Raw genomic sequence first — 23632 nt, forward strand, 5'->3', positions numbered from 1 at the left:
AAAGGAGAAAAAAAAAAAAAATTGTGACTCCTTTTCAAGCAATGAGTCCAGGGCCAGAATGAGGAGTGATAAACAAAATGATATAAAAACAAAAAAAAGATAACATTCAACCAAATGAGTTTCACATCATCCTTCTGTGATAAATCTATCAAACAAATGCAGTCATTCAAATAATACTACTGCATAATCAGTGGACTTAAGTTATGAACACTGGATATTTGATATGCATACATACAGTATATACACATACAAGAATATCCTTCACTAAAAGTTTAGTACACTGAACTGTACAATAACTTCAAAGGGAACTGTTCAGCAAAACACTGTCTTGTTAACATAGTAATACTATGCTTTACAATACAAGATCAAAATTGTTCCAAACAGGAAAAGAAAAAAAGATTTGCGCAAGCCTAGACAGGCCACAAAGTGCATAAACGGTCAGTCAGAAGCCACTGTTAGAGGAATCCGTAGGGTGGGAAACAATTCTGCGGCTTGTATTCCCACTCAAAAGTGGAAAAATGACTATTGCCTTACGACGTATAATGTCGTCACGACATGGCATGTTGTTTGTAGGCAACATGCTCAGGGTTAGCTTTAGTCACTACCATTTAGCCATCAGTAAATTCATCTCTGGCTCTTGCCGACACCTGGGATTCAAGTAGAGGCTTTGCAGCAGTGAACGGTGGCGATAAACTGGAGAACGCTCCATCTCAGTTAAAATAGGCCCAGTGACGCAAGCAGGACAACATCTCCCAATTCAAAAATACCACCCCAAAGTATATACTATACTGATATTAGGACAACGGTATGATCATCGAAAAAAAACACACACAAAATAAGTATGGTTAAACTTAACATGAACCTAACGAAGAAACACTTCAGTTTGAAGCACATGAGGGGCCACGGATCATGTGACCATCAATTTAACAACAGCAAATGGACATTTGTGCGCGGACAACCATCTGCCAGTTTGGAAAGAGTGGAAGGTGACCTCAAGAGGAGAATGCTTGAATGAACAAATTCTGGAAAGGCAAAACGTCATCTTTTTGAAATGGTGAACTAAGAAAAACATTTACAGTAGTGCTATTGTGCCACATCTGAAAAACATTTTCTTGTGCTTCCTTTTTTTTTTTTCTCCTTCAAAGACCTTCAGTCATTTCAGATCTTGACAGGTTTGTTTTTCTTTTATTAAAACAATGGCTCAGATAAAATTATTCTTGAAAGAGCTTTTTTTTTCCTAGCCAATTCAGGCTTTTGTTTTTTCTTCAAGCATTCTCCTCTTTGATTGTCCTTTCAAAATGGACTTTTCGTAAAACATTTTGAAACACATGGACAGACAGCTTTAGCGTATCTGTTCACCATCGCTCGTACTTTTTTGAAACGCTCTCCAGTCGGACTTGGAGACTATAGCCCCACTTTGGGGGTCTGGGTTGGCAATGCGTTTCTAGGATTTGTTCTACTTCCTTTGGTCTAAGCCTGGGACAATCTCTCTCTCGGTCTCCGTCTAGCTTTTGCTTTCTCACCCTGTTCGTCTCTCTCCCTCTCTTTCCTGGTCTCTCTCCATCTGTTAGCCATTGAGCAGGTAGACCACCAGCTCATAGGTGCACATCATTATAGCAGTGTTAGGGATCTGTCGGACCAGGTGAGTAGTGAGGCCTCGGTACAATGCTCTGTAACCCTCCTCCCGGACCACCATATTTAGAGTTTGGAAGAACGAACGATACTTGCTGCCCTCCTCACGTAGTCTGGTACGAATAACCTCTGTCATGGGAGAGAGAAAGAGAAAGTTACTTGTCAGAGAAACAAACTATTTCTGCATTTTTTATTTAATACAAACCCTTTTATTCCATATTAAATAATAAAAAATGTGTGGAAAATTCAACTGAAAAATACTTTTATACAATTACTTGCATATAAATGTATAAAAATGTATACATTTACAAATCAGGACTTTGAGGATATATTAATGGATTGAGGGTCAACTTGATTGTTCAAGAATGTACATGTTAGAGCTGCACAATTCTGGATAAATTGAGAATCACGATTGTTTTTGTTGCAAATAGAGATCATGATTCTGAACTAAGCAAAATAACGTAATTTACTAGAGGCTATGACAAAATATTGTCTCATTCTATTAAAAAAAGTGAAAATAATTTTCTAAAAAATATATAATAAAATTATTTAAATCATATTATTTATGAATGAATGATTCAATGACTACACATAAATGCTTCACTTCTCCCATTACTAAATAAATCAGCATTTTTTAACAAATCTCTTGAATTGATTCAATGACATGCATTTTTTAAGTCACTTTTGTAATGACTCGCCAATTTGAAGCGAAAATTACTTTCAAATGATTTGCTACATTTTGATCACTGCCAAGGACATCAGTGTTTATATCCAAACTGTAAACTTTTATCCCAGTACTTTTGTGATAATATGAATGACCTTAAGACAGAAATAATACTGTGGGGCTGAATAATACTGTTGTGAAGCCGTTTCATACCTAAACATAGTAACTGCTCTTCCTGTGTAAGCGGCAGCACAAACGCAGATTTGAATGTTCTGATATGACTTTGTCAAAGGTTTAATAAGCACAGATGAATTATTGTCATTTAGAAATAAGATTGCATGTGTGTTGATTGCAATCTTTTAATGAATCATCGTGCAGCTCTAGCAAATGTGGTACAAAATGACCAACTGGCAAATAAACTAAGTGAACATGACAACTACAAACCAACAATGAAACAAAAATTAACAATGTTTCCAAAAAAAAAAAAAAAAGTACTCACCGTGAGGATAAGCAATTGAGGTGGCACAAGTCTTGGATGTGGCAGCAGCCAGCATCATTCCGACAAAGTCCGAAGCATCTTTTACAGATTCATCTTCGTCATCCATGTTAGCGTTGGCCTTGGACTCAATGAGTTTGCGTTTAATGTTTTCATAGATGACAAAGTGGATGACAGTCTCTGATATGCCAGCATAAGAAGCAGACATGCCCCTGTAGAATCCCCGTAACCCATCTGACTGATAGACCCGCCGGACACATTCAAATGCACTCATGCGCCGTTCTCCTCGGTTCCTGGAGAAAGAAAAACACGTGGTAAATGTCAGAAATCTGGTTATAATTTTCCCTCCATCAATGTCCCTTAAAATATATAACATTTTGAATGATCATGTGTAGGAGTGGGCAATATGACCAAAATCTTATATCATGATAACAATATATATCACGATATAGTAATTTTTTTTTCTTTTAAAAAGGTTTTGATGATATTAAAATCTTTGATACCATACAATTTTCATAATCCCTGTCACCAATGTCAATATCAAACTAATACAAGCCTAAAAATAGACAAAAAACTCAAGCTCACTGAAAATAAATAAACAGTCAGTGATGAAATAAGTATAAGAAACTAATTGCAAGGAATAGGACAAAAAACTACAATAAATAAGAAACGCTACATACATTGTGTAAATTAATTAGTCTTCACTGTGTTAATTATATCTATCTATCTATCTATCTATGATAGATATAATTATCATGTGTATTGTGTATAAATTCTATACACATACATACATATATATATATATATATATATATATATATATATATATATAAATATAATTATTTTTTATTATTATTTCTTCTTATTAAAGTTACAAAAGTGATTTAGTCAAGAGCAGTGAGAGATTTTCTAGCAATGTGCTATGATTAATATGAATGGCAGACAGAACGAATATTGGACAGCTTCCCCTTTAAGACCGAAGTCAGGATCCAATATACTGTTGCATATGCGTTTTCTATTTTAGCCGTTTCCTCTCTCTTAAGACCTAAATCGCTGTCTTTATGAGGATACTTGCCAAGACGGGGATTCTGACGCATATAGTGTGTTTATGTAATCGTTCAGTGTCAATAAAGCGGCAAAAAAACAAATAAAATGTGCGGTCCTCTCACATAGAAACGGAGACGGCGCACGCATATAGCTCTGTTGTTTGTGTTTCAACGGCTTAAAATTGGTTGTTTTAAAACTGCAGTGCTTAAAAACGCGTGCCCATGCTACAGATGTAGTCCCTCATTTAGGAACGAGCTCCTCGTTTTGTTCTGGTCGTTCTTCACCTGGTTCTGTCTCCCCTTCACACCCCGTGGTGGTGTGTAAAGATCACACTCATCCAAATGATTAAAAAGTATTACCATAAACACCGTAAATTTATTTTGCGACACCACGAAATAAACGATAGAACATAATATGAAACGATAAGACTTTTTATTTTGTCCATCTGATATATATCGTCATATCGCACAGCCCTAATCATGTGACACTGAACATTGGAGTAACGCCTGCTATAAATTCAGCATTGCCATTACAGGAATAAATTAGATTTTAAAAGACATTCAATTGGAAAACCGTAATTTTAAATTATAATAATGTTTCACAACATTTCCGTTTTTTTCTCTTTTTTTCTTTTACTGTATTTTTGACCAGCCTTTATGAGCCTAATAAACTTCTTTCAATAACATGACAAAAATCAACCCTAAACTTTTGAATGATAGTGCACAGCATATAGCATTACTTACCTGGCATCGAGCTGCAATCGAGTCTTTATAAGCCAGATCGGGTTGGTTGCTGTGATGGCAGTGAACCCTGGGAAAAAGAGGTGTTCCAGATCAGGCTTGGAAGTGATATTGTAAGAGTAACTCAGAGCACAGGACATTCAGCAGGTCTAATGACTCTAAAACAGACAAACTTTCCCTAAAGAAACTCCACACTTCAGAGAAGTGCCGTGGACATCTGTAAAATATGCTTATGGCCCGTTTTTTCCAGTTTAAAATGTGAAATCTGAATCTTGTTGACCTCATTTCAGCATATCATACCAACAGTGTGATAGGGATTACATGTTCTCTTGAGGAATGCCCAGCATTATTAACAGTGATTAATATCTGATGTCAGGGAAACCATTACAGATCCACTAGGCACTTATTTAATATTTTCGGGTAAGAGCCATAAGCACATCTTAGAGTGGCCACAGCAGTAAATAAGGCCTTTTAGCTAAAGCATTAAGCAGCTTTTCATCTATAACAGGACTCTGAAACCAATGTAGCTTTACTTCTAAAATATTTAGTTCTATCCTCACTGCATTAAATGGTATTTTATGGATCAAGTGGAAGCTAAATGAGATAAACATCTTTAGAAAAGAGTCTTAAGTAAAAAAAGAACCACTATTCAGTTACAGTTACTGCAGCCAAATCACAAAAAAAAAAACTGTTATTAACGTTAGGCAAATGGTTGTTTTTCACAGCATGGGCACTGAATTATACCACCGCTGTGATTTTTGAAATGCATGTCATGCGAGTACTATGCTGGCAAGACTGTGTGATGTGACAAAATATTAGTAAATGACATTAGAACAACAATGGCTGAATTTATTTTATTTGGCTGTTAATGTATGTGTATGCAAATTAAGATTATGTGTGTCTTAAGAGATTTAAAGAAATAGTTCACCCAGAAATGAACAAAATATACTCACCCTCAGCCCATCCAAGATACAGAGTTTGATTCTTCATCGGAACAGATTTGGAGAAATTTAGCATTACATCACTTGCTCACCAATGGATTCTTTGTGGCGAATGGGTGCCGTCTGAATGGGAGTTCAAACAGCTGATAAAAACATCACAAAAATCCACACGACTCCTGTCCATCAATTAACGTCTTGTAAACATAGACATATTTGTTTACTCTTGCTTGAGTGCTTGATCTGTGCATATTTCTCTCCTGATTTAGACTAGATTACTTTTTCACTGGAGAAAGCAATATTATGGATGGAGAACTCAAACTCACAACAAACAATGGTTTGAAGTAAAAAAAAAAGTCTTGACAATGGATTTCTTTCTTACAAACATGCAGCTTTTCACTTCACAAGATGTTAAGTCATGGACTAGAGTTGTGTGGATTATTGTGATACTTTTATCAGCTGTTTGAACTCTCATTCTGACGGCACCCATTCACTGCAGAGGATTTATTGGTGAACAAGATGTAATGCTCAATTTTTTTAAATTTGTTCCAATGAAAAACAAAATCATCTTCATCTTGGATGGCCTGAGGGCGAGTACATTTTCAGAAAACTTTCATTTTTGGGTGAACTATTTCTATTATGTGTGCTAGCACTGTATTAACAAGATTAAAATCAACAGCAAAATATTCTGCCTGATGTTGGTGGGAACAATTGGTTTATCTATTCAACTGCAGCAAAATGAAGCACAAAGCCTGTGCTCGGTGTTGTGGGTGCACAAAATATCCCAGAAAAAAAAAAAAAGAGCATAAGACAATGGCAATTGAAGATGAAAATATTCATGTGCGTTTCTAACAGTACAGTGTAAAACGTCAGTGTTTTCTTAGGCTAAACAAACCAAAAGAAGTCTATTGAGCTAGGGTAGAAGCTCTAGAGGGTAAGAGGCCTAAGGCAACTGACTGGTGAAGGGAGGGGGGATGACAGATCGGTACAAGAGAGTAAGAGAGAGAGAGAGTGTGTCTCTGACGAGTACTCACAGGGGAGGGGCAAAGCTCCTCTCCTCACAGCTGCAGGACGAAGCCTGCAGATATGGGGGGCAGAGCAGGCTGGCTCACAGACCCTCACGCAGGGTGAAAGCTACAGTAAAGGCCTAAAATAGACACAGGCTTTTCTGTACCACAGTCACAAGCAGCAGTCCACATGCCCCTCAGAGTCAAGTCAAACCCATGAGGGAGTGGAACACGACAATATACCCTGCCCACCTCCCATTAAATCCCTCCCACCTCCCCAACCAAGCCCCGCCCACCAAATACATCAAACAATGACCATTCCATCCCAAACATTTAAGAGTGCTTTCATTTTCCTTTCTTTTTGAATGAATAGACGGAGAAAGATGGTAAGAGAGGTAGATAGAGACAGAGCAAGACAGAGCGAGATGAAAGTGAATTTTTGAGTTTTAAAGGACATCATTAGACCAGTATTTTTCATTTTAAATGTAAAGGTACAGAACAGAGCTGATCTTGCTGAAGTAACACTATTTCTCTTGATCATATCTGAGCTTTAGCAATGCTGGGTCATATAAACAGCTACAAAATCAAACTAGGATCAAAGTTTATATCAACAATAACTTTAAGGAGGGTCAGAGGCAGTGCATGTAAGAGTCCAATGCTAACCTTGTCATTCCTGTTGGCAAAAAATGCTGAGCACAATTTTGAAGCGGGAATTCTGGTAAGATTCAATCAAGGATTTGAAAAATATTACTTGCACAAAATTACATGTTAAATATGTTGATGCATATTAGCGAGAGTTTTTTTTTTTTTTCAATTTAAAAAAATGAATATGGCTGAAATAACTAACATTTAAATCACAAATTATATTATTAGGATAGCAATCTTCAAAACTTTTTACATTTTGAAAAGTCTCCAACATTCACAATTAAAAAAAACAAAAAAAAAAAACAGTAAAAACAGCAGCATTGTAAAATATTTTTTATATAAAAATATCATTAAATATTTAAAATTTAGTATTTAAAATAAGTTTTTTTATTTAAATACAATTTTTTAAATGCAATTTATTCCTGTGATGGCAAAGGTGAATTCTCAGCAACACATTACTCCAGTCTTCAGTGCCACATCCTTCAGAACATTATTCATTCTAATATGCTGATTTTGTGCTTAAGAAACATCTCTTATCAATAGAAATGTTGAAAATAGTTGACATTTTTGTGGTATATATGATACATTTTTTCAAAACTCTGATTAATATAAAGTAAAAAAAAAAAAAAAAAAAACAGCATTTATTTAAAAACAGAAATCGGTGAAAATGTCCTTTTTGATCAAATCAATGCATCCTTTGCTGAATAAAAGAATTTTAAAAAAAGTTTGAAATGTTAGTTAATTTATAATATCATTTGGTTTAACATTTTTCAAAATTTTAATGTTCAGGTTTAAACTAAATTTGGAGTTTGGACTGCATCATTTGATTATTCAGCGGCCTAAAGTGGTTAATAGAGGCCTTGCTGTGACTTATGATTTATATGATTCAGTCATAACCTAACCACAATGATGAACAATGTGTGGGCCATACGTGACATGCATCAGGTTGCAGGAACTGAGCTAGCGGCAACTGAAAACTGATGCTTATACAGCCATTAAGAAAAAGAAAAAGTCACCTGTGCTTTTGAGAGGAGAGAGCAGCACATGTAATGAATATTTCATAAGCCTGTCCCTTATCGGATGCCAATTTTCCATTGCAGGCCTTAAGGGACCTATATTTAACCACTTTTGTAACGTAAGGGCTATGTGTGCTGCAAAATGGAGTTTGGCAGGCCGTGTGGCCCCTCTTTCTCTTATCTTCAATGCACAGACATGTCTGCAGGAATGTCTACGTTGCGAGAAATGCACTACCTGTCTCGCAAAATAACACGATCTACATATACTGCAATTGAATGACAAGGTTAGCATTCAGGATTGAAATTAAATGACAAAAAAAAAAGAAAAGTGCATGAAGTTTTTCACTGAATTTACCTTTACAGAGGGTTACAGGCTGGCAAGGGGGCCATGTGTCAAAACTGCGTAATAACAAGGAGGTTATATAAAAAAAAAAAAAAAAAAAAAAAAAAAAAGAACTGCAAGCCAACTACAGTGGCTACATTAATTTCAATAACCATCATCATTATTAATAATCATTATCATTAGGAGAATCATGATCATACCAGTGAGTAGAGACGTGACTACCTGAGGCGTCCCGATCCCGCCCGTGTCAGTCGCGAGGACCGCTGCCCACCGCGCATTGGCACTCTACATGTTAGCGTAGCGCCCTGCTAGCGGCCGCTACTACACACAGCACAGACAGTGTGTGAAGCCAGACTGTTTAGTAGCACACTGGCATGTAATGACTTATGTCCTCCAGCCCTCAAAAGGTAGAAGAAAACAAAATAGGAAAAAAAAGAAACTGGGAAAGGAAAGCACAACCCAAACTTTAAGGACCTTTTTTTTTTTTCAATATAGCTACCAAGCTTTCAAGCAGATAACATGCTTGAAAGTTAGTCTATTTGTTTTTAGTAGAAATGCTCTCAAATGACTTTTTTTTAAATTACATTTTAAATGTATATTTTTTCAGTTTTCTTTCTGTGTAGCCTACTTTTTATAATTTAATTTTTCAATCTGTTTGACAGACAAATATTTGCTGTTAATATGATTAGCTTCAAAAATGTCTGCTTGAAAGAGAAAACTTTTATCCTGAAAGTCTTCAATTGTGCTTTCGGTCTAAATGCTGTCATACCTTGAAAAAGGTAACCCAAAACACCATGGCTAAATTCTCCCATTTGTACTAGATGGTCACTAGGACAAAGCATTTTATCGTAATAAGGCTGTCATGGCTAAAATCAAAAGCGACTGACAAACATTGTTATAAACACCCCAATGATGCAATCTCTGGTTTGTGCACACTAAGAGGTGAGTATCATTTTAGTTCAGTGCGTGAAATACAACAAAAAAGAGCCAATGCAAACTTAAGTCAAAAATGCAATTACATGAAAGATGCAGCTGGGACTCTTACCTGCTGAACCAGCGGACAGCATGTGCACCTGTGTGGAGTCAGGATCGAATACATTGTTCAGCTTCTCTTTGGCTGTGGAGTAGGCAGCAAAATAAATTGCTCTGTGGAAAAAACAGGAATTAACAACATTAATTGGTTTTGACGTTCTGCAATGTCTGACAAATGCATCAGAAGTAGAAGAAAAAAAGATGTATTTACTTATAGCGAGAACATATTTATTTTAGATATGTTTTCACATGAATATTTTTGGGTAGAGCTAGGCCTGAATGTACTTTGTCCCCCTCATTACACAGTTTTTAACAAAACAAGAAAAACAAACATTATTTACATTAATACCAAACAAAACAAACAACAACAACAAAAATGCAAAGCAAAACAAAACAAAAAATTAAATAGAATAAAAAATGTAAACTATTTCTATGGTTATGTTATTTTCATGAATATTTTAAGAGATGGGTTAGGGCTGACTATACATTATCCTGACTATATAATTATTACAGTTTCTAACAAAACACAACAAACAAAACAAAACAAAACATGACCAAGCTATCTGGGCTGATATGCTCATCATATCGCATGTCCTGTATTAGCTAGCAGATTTATTTTCTTAGGGCAAATGCTGAAACACACAGGGAAAAAAAATAAATAAATAAAAATTCACCAGGATTATTCAAATGAAAATTTCCGATGTAGGATTTAAGCCTTTCTCACTGGGAGTTTTTTTTTTTCCTTTGCTTTAATCCAGGTTACATAATTCCCGCACGCACACAAGGGCAAATTTTAAAGTCTCACTGAGCAACCTGCCTACAAGCCAAGCAGCCATTTGTTTTTCTGATGAGATGCTTATAAACCCATGCTACCGCCCGCCTCTTCAAAACAACAACCAATCAGCATCCTTCCACATTTGATTGACAGCCAATCAGAACCCGGTCTTAATATCTGCCAATCCCGTGTGAGCATAATGCTGTATTTTGGTGAATGGCTTAATTTGGCCATCTGAATGAAATAACGTGACCTTCACAAGAGGATGTTACATAAACAATCTCAAAACAGATTAATCTAAAAACTGCAATTTACTATGGTTTACGATCTAAAGTGTATAGATATCATTAGGTGAGCATAAGCACATACATCAAGCCTTATTTTTTTTTTTACATATGTGTGCATTTAATCTTTACGTAATGCAAACAGTCACGAGGCAGCCATGCCAGCTGTGACGGCAGAGGACAAACAGGACGGGAATGCTGAGAAATACATGCACAGATGGAGAGACACACACCTCCTGCAGCATAAAAAGGGTGCAAACACTAAAATACAGACATTTTAAGTGGCTTAGTTGCAAAACCATCTCCCACATACCAATTTAAATGCGATTAAACTGCACAGACATGCACTTATAAAGCTCAAGTGAATGAGGGCATGAGAGCTGCTAGTCTCTGTAGCATAATGATGACACACACACTGCAGTCAATGAACAAAGCACAACTGATTCATAAGGGAGACAGGGAATATTCACTGGAGTTAATAAATCACAAGTAGGGGTGGGCGATATGGCAAATATATTATACCACGATTTTATCACGATTCTTTGTCATGTTGGTTTTACTATTTTGTCTGAGCAGTGCAGCCAAAATAGTTTCCCTATTATAAAGACAAAGCCTTTCAAGGTAACAAAATATAAAAAAAGAATGGTGGATATCTAGGCCAAAGTGGATGAAGATAAAAATCTGTGTCATTATTTTATCTTTGTCATTAAAAATACACATAATATATAAATAAAACAAACAGTGCTTTATTTTCAGGTACAATAGGTATATTTAGCCTGAGCATTCAAGAAATTGAATGAACAAATATAAAAATAAAACACTATATAGATTGATTCCTATTAAAGCAGCTGTATTATTTTTTTCTGTCAAGAGTAGAGTTATTTTTGTTTGTTTGTTTGTTTTAACATTAAATAATAAAAATCTGTCATCGGTCTGTCGATTCTGTCATAGTGTTTTATATTTATACCATCATTTACTCACTAAAAATGAGCTTTAAACCTAAATGAGTTTCTTTCTTCTGCTGAACATCAATGCTATTTTGAAGAATGTGGAAAACCAAACAGTTGCTGGTCCACAGTGACTTCCATAGTATTTTTGTTTTCCTTCTAACAAATTCAATGTGTACCAGCAACTGTTTGGTTACCCACATTCTTCAAAATATCTTCTTTTGCATTCAGCACAAGAAATAAATTAATACAGGTCTGGGACAACTTGTGAGCGAGTAAATAATGACAGAAATTTAATTTTAGGGTGAACTATCACTTTAATGACAGTCGGCAGCATGTTTAGTTCTGTCTCTTTAAGACCTGCACGCATCCGTTTATCTGAACTGTTTACTTTCATTTTAGACATAACTAACTGAGTCTATACATAAACCTTGTGTGTCTTGACAGTATTCGCGCAAAAGATAACTTAGTTCAGTAATCAAGCGCTGTTAGGCTTTTTAATGTGCGCGCTTCAGGTGTACAAGCTCAGAAAAAGCCCACGTCAGACCAACGCGTGAATTAAACTTTTAACCGGCAAGGCTTTAAAACACATGCAAATAATGTACTTTTGTGAATGCAAATAAGTGCAGTGTCCCGTGAGAGTAACTCTACCGCTGAGTTAACACTGATGTGAATGTATGTGGCGTTGTTCAGTATATTGGTACGGAGGCGCCAGAACTGCAACTGATACTACGATATTTCTCCAAAAGCAGATCGTGGAGACATTTTTATCATCCACGATCAAAAATCGTCATATCGCACACCCCTAGTCCTAAGTGATGTGAACAGTCCTACAAATGCTACTAAACACAGAAGCTTTACTTTTGTAAAATGCTGCATTCATTGTTCACTAGGTTTTGGAACTGATTAAGTGAGCCTTTTAGATTTAGGAATCCACTCTACGGTTGAGTTACAAGCTCTTAACGGTCGAGAACAAAGTGAACAGTGTGACAGAAGGCCCATAGTCAGTTTAGTCCGTAATAAGACAGTGACATGATCCCCTGGTGATGATACACTTAGATTAGAGCAATGAGACGTGACCAATGGGCCCCTTATGTAACAGTCTGAGGGGGAAAAACAATATTTTTTCTTTTCCATCTCAACTGAAGTGAGGAAATACAGCAAATCCCAACAGGAAACAGCGAGGAACACAAAACCAAAAACAAACATTTATTATTCCATGGCTGAAATGTAAACAGCTGACAAATCAAACATACGTTTGTGACAGAAAATGAAAGTTCTGGCTAATAATTTCCGACGGATATACTCGCAAATTCTGATTTCTATAATCTATTGCTATCATACGTTAACATCTTAGTTATTAATAACATTTAATTTAATCAAGATTAATAAAAGATGCAAGTTTTACACACACACACACACACACACACACACACACACACACACACACACACACACACACGTTTACTTGGCTATCTAAATGGGGACATTCCATAGGTGTAATGGTTTTTATACTGTACAAACCGTATTTTCTATCGCCCTACACCAACCCTACACCTAAACCTATCCCTTACAGGAAACGTTCTGCATTTTTACAATTTTACAAAAGTTTTTTGTTTGTTTGTTTATTTGGTGTTTTAAATCTGAACTGTCATTTGAAATGCTTCATGGGAATGGGCTCTTTCCATCATTAAATCTGTTAAGTACACAGTCTTCTACCAGTCTTTTAAAAACCTTTTTGCTTCAAATCCAAGTTTGTAACGTTGGTTTGTGGCTATTTTAAAATCCCTATGTGAACAATAAATGACAAAAATACTTTCAGCCACTGAAAAAGTGGGTGGGCACTGCTGCACTCTATAGCATTTGTGTTTTGCATATGGGTCATACCTGGATGGAGCCACTCCCACCAAGTTGGGCCCTAGCCCCCTAAAGAGTGAGCGAGGACCTTCTTTCTCCAGTATTAACCTGAGATAGAGAGAGAAAGTTCAAACAGAATATGTAAAAGGAGAAAATCCCACTGCAGTACATATGTGAAAGCATAGAGGATGCTAGCACCCCTTTCATTATGATTTATGATTATAAGATTTAACAATGTGACATGTTGTTGCCATGACATTCATCATTTGCTTCACCATCTTCAATAAGTTATCCAGACCAACTGAGGGGTTTGAGAAAAAGCAGGTAATTGAGAAAAATAACGCCTAGCTGTACTTTAATCAATTCTGTCTGCTGTGTGTAACTGTACACATGACTGTGCAAATTATACAGACAGCAGTCATTTATAAAAACAGACCTCTGAAAATGTAATTTAGACAAACCTACAAAGGTTACAAATCTGGAGGAAGGAGTGGTGCTGACCAGTATTATACAAACTAGAAAGTTAATGTTTTGCCTTCAGAAATGGATATATGTTCAGATTATTCTAGAATTCCTTTTTCAGAAGTTTATTAAAAAAAAAAAAAAAAGCACACAGCATCTGTAACTGGTTTTCTCCTGACCTACTTTTCAAACTTTTTCCCTCTGATTCTGGAGTAATACAATAGGCATGAATAACACTGCTTGCTGGAGGCCAAAAAAAAAGTACTTCCAATCCTGGAGAAGACAGCAAGACTACACCCAGAAATCATAGCGTTGCAACGTTTTGCCAGACTAGCAAAATACTACCAAATGTGGCATGCAGAGCACTCTTGCAGTATCCTCTCGCAGCTAGACTAGTCTCATAGGGCCAAATAATAGAAAAAGAACAAATTCAGAACATAAAATGTTTGAATTTAGTATATAACACCTTTATCTATTCAATTCATGACCACAGATTAATGTGAATTACTGTACAAAGCCTTTTACAGAATTTTTAGCAACACTTTTATACAAGAAATACATTTTTATATCATTCATTAAACACTATTATTCAGTATAAAAAGTTAGCAAAACTAGCAATAAGTCTATAATGCAACGCCACTATTTATTCATAAACACTTCTGCTAGTAAAATATTCTAGGAAACTCAAAAAGAAAACCTTGTCCATGTAAAACTCTCACCTAATCCAAATGTTTAGGTTTAAAAGCATAAAAACACATCCAAATAAAGAATTAATATATGGATAGAGATGACTGGGCAAGTGGCAGTGTTGTCAACTGGCTCAAAACATTGTTATTGTTGGATCTAACAGCCAAACAGTTATAAAAGCATTTTGACTGCCCTTCAGGTTAGGCCAGCAACCATTTCAGCAGAACATCGGAAGATGCAGGTATTCTGCTGGCATTCAAACCATTATCCATCTTTCTCTCATTGTTCGGACATTCTTGCCTCCGTGGTCACTACAGATGATTGTAATTTACAGTCGGCAAGAGGGACCCACAGAGAGACTGAGCAGAGAACAGCTTTGATTGCAAGTTCAAAGACTAGAATACTGTTGATCATAAAGATCCTTTAAACAAGAGATTTCTAGTGTTTATGGTACCGACAAGTATTATTTTCTATAGAAATACGCTGCAGTGATTTTGCCAGTTTTCACATGTTGTTTTTGGAACATCTTAAGACTGGTTTAAATGCCCTGGAGCATGATAGGTTTTGAAGTACTCACTTGAGACAGTGCAGAGGCCCCGGTGGGGACACGCGGGCCACACTGGCCCCATTCACAGTGCTGAGCTGAACCTCAGAGATGTAAAGAGTCACCGAAGAAGACTGTAGCCTCGTCTTCACCACCTCCAAAGGACATGTCAGTATTGCACCTACAGTGCCACCACAGCTAGAGACAGAGAGTGAATATTAATATCCACTTTTATTTACACAGTAGAAATTGAAAAGAAATACTAGTTATTCATTTTAAAAACTGAAGAAAAAAAAAATCACTTTTTTAACCTATTTCAAAACGATTAATGCAAGAAAATACAGAAGTAAAAATAAACAAGCATGATTTCCACAGTTTTTCTAAATGAACATAAGACTGATACTTATTTTCATTTGTACACAACAAAACAATACACAGTAAATAGCATTTATATACATAGCTGTTTTTTTATGTTTTTGAAGAAGTACATTATGCTTACCAAGGCTGCATTTATTTGATAAAATACACAGTAAAAGAGTAAAGTAGTGAAATATTATTTTTACAGTTTTTAGAGTAACTGCTTTCCAATTCAATGCATTTTAAAATTTTAGGTAACACTTTATTATAATACAGAGTAATTACCTAATTACATACTTAGTAGTAGCCGTTGTACTTGCATGAAACAAAATGTACTTACCATGTAACCAAGTTACTGAACAGCCTGTACTTACAGTTTGTAATTATGTAGATGTAATAGGCAGTGTTGGGCAAGCTACTTGGAAAATGTAGTGAGCTAAGCTAACAGTTACTCTTCTTTAAATGAAGCTTAACTACACTAAAGCTACAGCCCTGGGAAATGTAGCAAGCTAAGCTACGGCAACATGGCAAAAGTAGTTTACTACATCCAAGCTATTTAAAAAAAAAAAAATTACAAATTCTATTGAACCAACATCATACCAAGTCAATGCTCTCTCAGTGATCAATAAAACTGTCAGTCAAGCAGATAGACAGGCATCAGTTTAATTGTTTATTCAACAGTTGTTCCAAACCAATTTGGCAACATAATCAGTATCAACTACAGGGCCGGACTGACCTCAAATTGTGACATAGGCAAAATACATTTTTGCTGTCGGCCGGAAACCTCCTATTGGTAGTTGGTATTGTGGCTTTATTGTATACAGATACAAATGGTAACACTTCACAATAAGGTTCAGTATTTAACATTAGTTAACTAATGTAGTTAACATGAACTAAGAATGAACAATACTTCAGCAGCATTTATCTTAATGTTAATTTCAACATTTACTAATGCATTATTAAAATCAAAAGTTGTTTGTTAACATTTGTTAATGCACTGTGAACTAACATGAACTACCAATGAACGACTGTATTTTCATTAACAAACATGTATCTTTATTTAACATGTAGGTTTTTATTTGTTTTTTAAATTTTTTTTTTTTTTCCTGACTCGTGTCCTGTTTTCCTCAGTTTTCTATCATTATGTGGGCGTTCAGTTTTTTTTCTGTTATTTGGCCAAAGTATCATATTATGAAAGATTAAGTGCTTCGCACGAGCTATTTGGCTGTAACTTGACAACAAATGCTAGAGAAACTCTTCTCCGCTCCTCAAAAACAAAAAACAAAAAAAGCATTAGCCTTTATAAATAGTATTTTTTTGAGTACAGAAAGCGATGTACTTATTCAGTCAACAGTTCTTTATTTACCTTCAGACTGCAAACAAGCTGAGAAGCTCTAAACTGCGTGCCGCACTTCATTCACGAGAGAGGCGGGAGGAATAATGATGTTTGACTGACAGTTTGAGGAGCCAATGGCGTTACGAGCTTTAGTTGTCTGTGGCGTCACTTACTGATCCAGGATCAGTGATCCGTAGTTTCAGAATGCTTTTTTTGGAAAATGTAACGTTAGCTTTTGTTGACGCTACCGCGCTACTTGATCTAAAAAAGAGCTCAACTACCGAAAAGCTATTTGATTCAGAAAGCAGTGACGCTACCGCCACGCTACTGAGAAATGTAGTTAAACTAGTAGCGTCACTACTTGTAGCGACGCTACTGCCCATCACTGGTAATAGGTAGCTACTGTTACACATATGTACAGCTACTAGTACACTTAAGTACAATCTTGATACACTTTATTTTAAGTAGCTTATGCCTGCGTAATATTCTGTAATTGTAATGTAATTAGAAATGTATTATATGTATTTTAGCTGTGTACTGGTGGGTTAAAATCAAACTAAGGTGCAGCTGGATAAGGTGTACAGTATAGATACACATGAAGTACACTTAAGTAAAATCTTGATACACTTTATTTTAAGTAGCTTATGTCTGTGTACTTACATTTATAATTACAATGTTTAAGTTTGCAACACATATGTAACAATGTTTTGGTTACATAAGTAGCTGTGTAACGGACTCAGTTAATGTTAATTTCTGCATTTACTGATGCATTTACAAAGATTAATAAATGCTGTAGAAGTATTGTTCATTCTTAGTTCATGTTTACTAATGTTGTTAACTAATGAACCTTACTGTAAAGTGTTTCCCAAAATTGAATTTTTCAGGAGTCTTTAATCCAGTCTTAAGTGACAGAAATCAATCTAGTATATTAATGTTGAAAACAGTTGTGCTACTTAACATTTTTGCAGAAACCGCATTTATTTTCTGGATTATTTGTTGAATAGTTTAAAAGTTTAAAAGAACAGCAATATGAAATAAAAATCTAACATTGTAAACGTTTTTTTTTTGGTCATGTTTGATCAATTTAATGCATCCTTGCTGAATAAAAACACTAATTTTGCACCAAAAAAAAAAAAATCATGCTGACCCCTAAGTTTTGAATATTTTAATAAATGAAATCAGACATTTTGGAGAGATGATGCAAATGAATCATTGAACGGATTCATTAAATATCACATGTACAGACCAATATACATACCTCCTTTCAAACACCAATATATTCTGGCATTTAATGGAATTTGCTTTTGTCAAAGATCAAAAGTCTTCCAGCATAAATAACAAATCAGCTGCTGCCATAAAAGTGTGTTGCATTTTAGATGTCAGAGTGTTTTTCCTTCCGCTGACATCCATAGTGATTAGACTTGTGAATGCAGCCTTGACTAACATCTGTATGTGGTCAAGTTTAACATGTATTTGCTTGTGTGCATGTACACAGAAAAAATTGGGCCCAGCATGCAAAGTCAAAGGTTAGGTCTAGACAAGACCCACAATCACTTACAAGAGGAAAATGACCTAAAACAGCTGAAATGGTGTATAAACCACAGACACTTCTCATCGTGATGGGTTTTCACTTATCAACTTTACCAAGATGGAAATCAACCACAAACAAGAAATCTACAACTATGCCACTAAATGTTAAAGGGGTCATATGATGCGATTCAAAGGGCGGGACTTTTATTCTCGCTGTAGTGTTGTTGCTGCAGCTTCCGCCGGCGCCATGTCCTGGAGACGCTGTGTTTAGTTGTGAAAGCGAAACTACTTTGTTTGGGCTTTCAAAAGAGGACACAACTAGAAATCAGTGGTTAAGTTGTATTTGCAACACTGTTCCAGAACAGTTCAACCCAAATATTTGAGTGTGTGCAGCACATTATACGGAGGACTATTTCCTGAACCTGGGAGTAGCCTGCCAGCTATGCTCAAAGACTGTTTCTATAAAGTGGGGCAATTCCAACTTTGCAAGGACAGTCTGGTGCTTCTGACTCACAGCCTGTAAGTAGGTTTTCATATTTAAAGAATTTGCCACTGACGATTCAAACGTGAGTTTTGAGCAGTGTAGAGTAGCGCTTGTTGTTTGTCGTTTCTCCGATCACAAATGCAGACATGGTAATGTTTACGCAGCGCGATGCAACACGACGCATAAAAAGACAGTATAAGTCATTATAATCAGTAATTATGTCCCCACTGGATGCAACAAATGCCTCATTTGTAATGGGTTTTATTGTTTTTGTGTCGTCACGCTGGGACACGGCATCACAATAATATGGTAAGGGGCGTAACATTTCTGTCTCACGCTTGATGTATTCGGCCAATCAGAGAACGCCTCACTTCTCAGAACGATGAGCTTTGTAAAAATCGGCATGTTTCAGAAAGGCAGGGTATAGAGGAACAATAATAATGTACAGTATGTGGAAAATAATGTGTTTTTTGAACCTTAAACCACAAACACATTGCATTACACCAAATAATGTTCTTTCTAGCAACGTCATATGACCCCTTTAAAGGTCTGACAAGGCACCTGTCAATCATATTAATAGAAAGCTCCATACACAGATTTCCAGAGATGTTCAAAAAGTACCGACACAAATCACTTCAAGTTTTATATTTAAACATCAACAAACAACAAATAAAATGACTCTTTGTTTGCATAATCACTACACCAATAACATCACCAATGATGTTCGGATTTTAAATGACAAGTTGACTGACAACATTTTAATAGCATGTTCAAATAAATAATGTAAAGGTTCAAATAAAGCTTTGAAAAAGTTTCATAAAAAGGTAAACCTCACATTTCAGCCTTTAAATAAAGAAAAGGGTTAAGTCAAAATGATAATTGATTAATAAATGATTATATTTTCTCTGCTCCATACATTCTAGATAACTTATCTGAATTGTTTAAATGTGTAGAATCCACAAGCTTGTTTTTCATCAACCGGTCAAAATTTACAGCAGGGCATGCAAATTCGGACTGTTTTTGGCCAGACAGAAACTGCACACAGGGTGAATGTAAATGTAACTTTCTGTAAATCCACTCTCTGACAGCAGATGGCACTGTGAATTACAGCCATTTCCCGTAAACTCTGTAGACAAAGCAATTCCTTTAGGTATTACATGGAGCGAAGATGAAAACAAAATGCCATCGAATCGTTTCTGAATTTGTATAATTCAGTTAGCACGCTTTTAAAACCTCCCAGCTTTCCCGCTGTGTTTTCACTCAAAACAAAACTACTCTGCGCGCTGTGCACACGCGAGACTGTTACTGAAAACTCTGCTTTACGCTGTACAGTATTTATTTATCGTGAGTTGTTCAAATCACGGTAATCGAATACAATTTTAATGATAATTAAAATATGAAACGGTAATACTAACCGTGGGGAATTTTATCGTGATTTATCGTCAAACTGGTAATCGTTATTTCCTTAATTCCTGTGTTCTAAACTCTGCATCTCTCAAGGTCTATTTTTTGTGCCGCCTTTCAAAAGACCGACCCACATGCAGGGAGCAGCTGTGAACTTTGTCCCAGATATGAAACCCTCTGGTTTGTTGCTGCTAAGGTTTACACACTCTCTCTCTCTCTCTCTGGTTGGCCAATGAACAATATGATCATGCAGACTTCACGAGCAAAACCCATTTGCCACTCCTACTAAAATGCTCTGCAGAGGCCTTTAGACAAATTCCACTAGATTTTTTTTTACACTGATACTAACGGAATACTACTCTTTAAAAAAAAAAAAAATTACATAAGGAGTTTTGTTTTTGAAAAAAAAGGGGAAGTAGTCTGGGAAGAGAAGAAAGAAGCTGCATTTAATTTCTTCCGAAATTCAAGATGAAATTGGTGAATGCAAATGTTTCAAAGTGAAGTCCCCTGGTCAATGATTAGTAGTTTTGAATCCCCCAAAAAAGGAGTTTGCACTTGAAGTTTACACAGCAGTGTTCAAAGTGCTGAAACTCCCAGGAGAAATGTAACAAAAATATTGGCTAAAGTAAAATGTCCCATTTAAACAGGACTTAAACAAAACTAGTCCAGTCAAAAGTCATCTGACCAAACTGGCCTAGTGGGTCCCACACAAGTAACACTTGTGGTGCTGTTCATGAACACAATATTTACTTTCGTATTTTACACATATGTGTACAATATATAAGTGTGTGGGGTTTTTTTTGTATTGTGCAATATTTTTATCTGGCCACATCCAATGTATTTGTGTAAATTAGAAGTCAGCATGAAACAGGTTTTGATTATCTTTGTAATGAATTAAAAAAAAATTATGTGCACAAATAAATTATTTATAATAAACACTTTAACAAATAACAAATAAATTGTCAAATTTGATTTCATGTTGACTTTAGGAATACACTGACTTTCAAATTCTTACAGACACATAACTTTCACATGATGGCCAAGAGCAGATACTATGAGCCTAAAATACTTTGTCAAAAAAATTAAATTAAAAAAAACTCTTAGTATGCTACAAGTAAATTTATAATGTGCAGTAAAAAAGTCTGAAATATAATATGACAAAAACAAACAAAAAAACCCCCAAAAAAACAGGCATTTGAATTGGCGATGGAGCGTTACATTTTTGTCATATTATATCGACTGATTACATAAAAATATGGTATCCAACTGCAGCACCCTACATATGCTTTAGTTTCCCTACATGTATAAAAAACATGAAATATTATTTGTTCAATTCAGTTTATTTGTATTGCGCTTTTCATAATGCAAATTGTTGCAAAGCAGCTTTACAGAAAATTAAAGTTTCTACATTATATTTAGCAATAGTCTCAAGTTGATGTCCATATGGCAGAAATGTTTCATAAAAATCAAGCAGTTAGTTAATGTCATGTAATCAAACAAACGGTGAACACTAACAGTAAATTTGTAATTTTTAACAGCAGTCAATGTTATGTCAACTACTCTTTTTATTAATTTTTTTATATTATTACTTTGCAGAACAAGGGCTTCTCATTTCCAATGCTGAGTGATTATCTATATCACAGAACAATTGATTGGTTTATCACACAGTTCATAGATGATCCAGTGGCAGATGATCTGTTCTCTGCTCACAGTTAAACTTATAACTACAACTCATCACCAGTTATTCTGATACGCAATAGGTATGAATGAACTAATCTGAAAAAATACCAACCAACACTATGTGACAAAACACTTTTAACACAATGTCATGATTTTGCCCACATGTTTTGCTGTTATTATAAGCTTCTTGTTAGACCTCTTATCACCCTCCAGGGTTGGAGCCATCAAATGACCTTCATAGATATAAGCTTGTTAAAGAGAGATATATACTCCCCTCATATCTCTGTTACATTCATGATTGTGAAAATTAATGAGGCAGTAACCTTTGATTCAAAAAGCGAGCAGAAAATGATGTTTGTATGGGCCTCAGAAACAGAGTGTAAAAGATCAGTCAGGGACATGCAGGAATGAGAATGGAGTCAAAAATAGCTGTACTAATACTAGAGAGATCTCTGTCAAACATCCAGCGTCAAGCTGACAGTTGAAACCACAGGCTTACAACAAAGCTTCTGATTTGCTACAGGAAATGGTATTGCTTCAGGTTCACACTCAATTCGAAGCTTCGAGTTTTTCCTGTCTTTAATCTAAAATCTGCATAGCAAAAAAAAAAAACATGAGTGAAAGCATCAAAGCACCAACTTCCTGAGAATCGGAAAACGGCCGTCAAGAGACTTCCAGAGGATTCTGTGACAACACCAGAGGCGATTCTGAATCTGTTGCATGACCTTGCATTCACAAAAACAGCATCGATCATCTGTAGCATTGAAGACATGCTGACAGAAGCTAGCTAACATTAGATAATTCAATCTACCTGACCTTTTTAAAAGCGCCAACAGGTTTGCTGCAATTAATGTCTGATATTAAATTTTAAAAACAATCAAGCCCAACTATAACGGATAAATGAGAGAGGCATCGAGCTGACAGCTCTGATAGATCAGTCTGCCTCAGGCTCGCTAACGTTACTCACCCTCCAGCAAACAGATGAACCAGGGTGTCCCTCTGACTCATCCTTTAGCATTCTCCGCACCCACACCCAGGCCTGCAGTGCGAGCAAGAGCCGGACAGCTCCGCCGAACCCGCTGCGATTCTGATGCACCGTTCAGTTTAATTGATGTGGATGAGGATAATAAAGCGCACAGTTATTCAGCCCGAAGTCTCGCGGGCGATATGCGTCGCGCGATGCGGCTAGCTCAGTCCGCTAACGGCTGCCGATGTGCGCAGACGCCTCCTTTTTAAATCTAACCGGACCGTTTTTAATTTATCACAATCTTTTCTTTTAACCGATACAGATGGCTATCAGATATCGCGGTTGTGGTTGCAGGGGACGCGTTTTTGTGGCACTAAATCCGCGTAGACTCGGTGGTGTCTGTGATTCAGACGCTGCTGAAGAGCTGACTGAGATGGACAGCAGACTCGCTATTTACGAGCCAATCAGCAACCGCAAAACAGAGGCCGCGATTGGTCGGGTCCCGGTATGACGTCTCTTTGCCCCGCCTTATCATGCTCCTTTCACATGATCACGCAATTGATAAAACGTAAATATTGATTTATCCCGCTTTCAGAGGTTAAAACACATATTTGCAAATGTGTTTATAGGGCGAATTTAATTCTGTCTGCTATTATAGTGCCCCAGAAACGTTAACTGGGGTTAGTTAAATAGTACAGTGTCATATTTCTAGCTGAGAATGAATGAGGGCATTCATAGTGTGCTGTTCAGAAATATAA

The 23632-nt window shown here is 36.1% G+C and overlaps 1 protein-coding gene across 1 annotated transcript; it reads right to left on the reverse strand.

The window, feature by feature from the left end:
* On the reverse strand, positions 1-23301 carry slc25a36a (solute carrier family 25 member 36a). The gene is made up of 7 exons (XM_058797710.1): positions 22875-23301; positions 15150-15314; positions 13454-13531; positions 9574-9674; positions 4583-4649; positions 2796-3085; positions 1-1761 (listed from the first exon to the last, which is right to left on the reverse strand). Exons 1-7 carry the CDS (start codon positions 22913-22915, stop codon positions 1568-1570), a joined length of 936 nt encoding a protein of 311 aa, XP_058653693.1. The 5' UTR covers positions 22916-23301; the 3' UTR covers positions 1-1567.
* Between the last annotated feature and the right edge of the window lie 331 nt (positions 23302-23632).

The sequence above is a fragment of the Onychostoma macrolepis genome, chromosome 02 (assembly GCF_012432095.1).
Source record: "Onychostoma macrolepis isolate SWU-2019 chromosome 02, ASM1243209v1, whole genome shotgun sequence".
Classification (NCBI taxonomy): domain Eukaryota; kingdom Metazoa; phylum Chordata; class Actinopteri; order Cypriniformes; family Cyprinidae; genus Onychostoma; species Onychostoma macrolepis.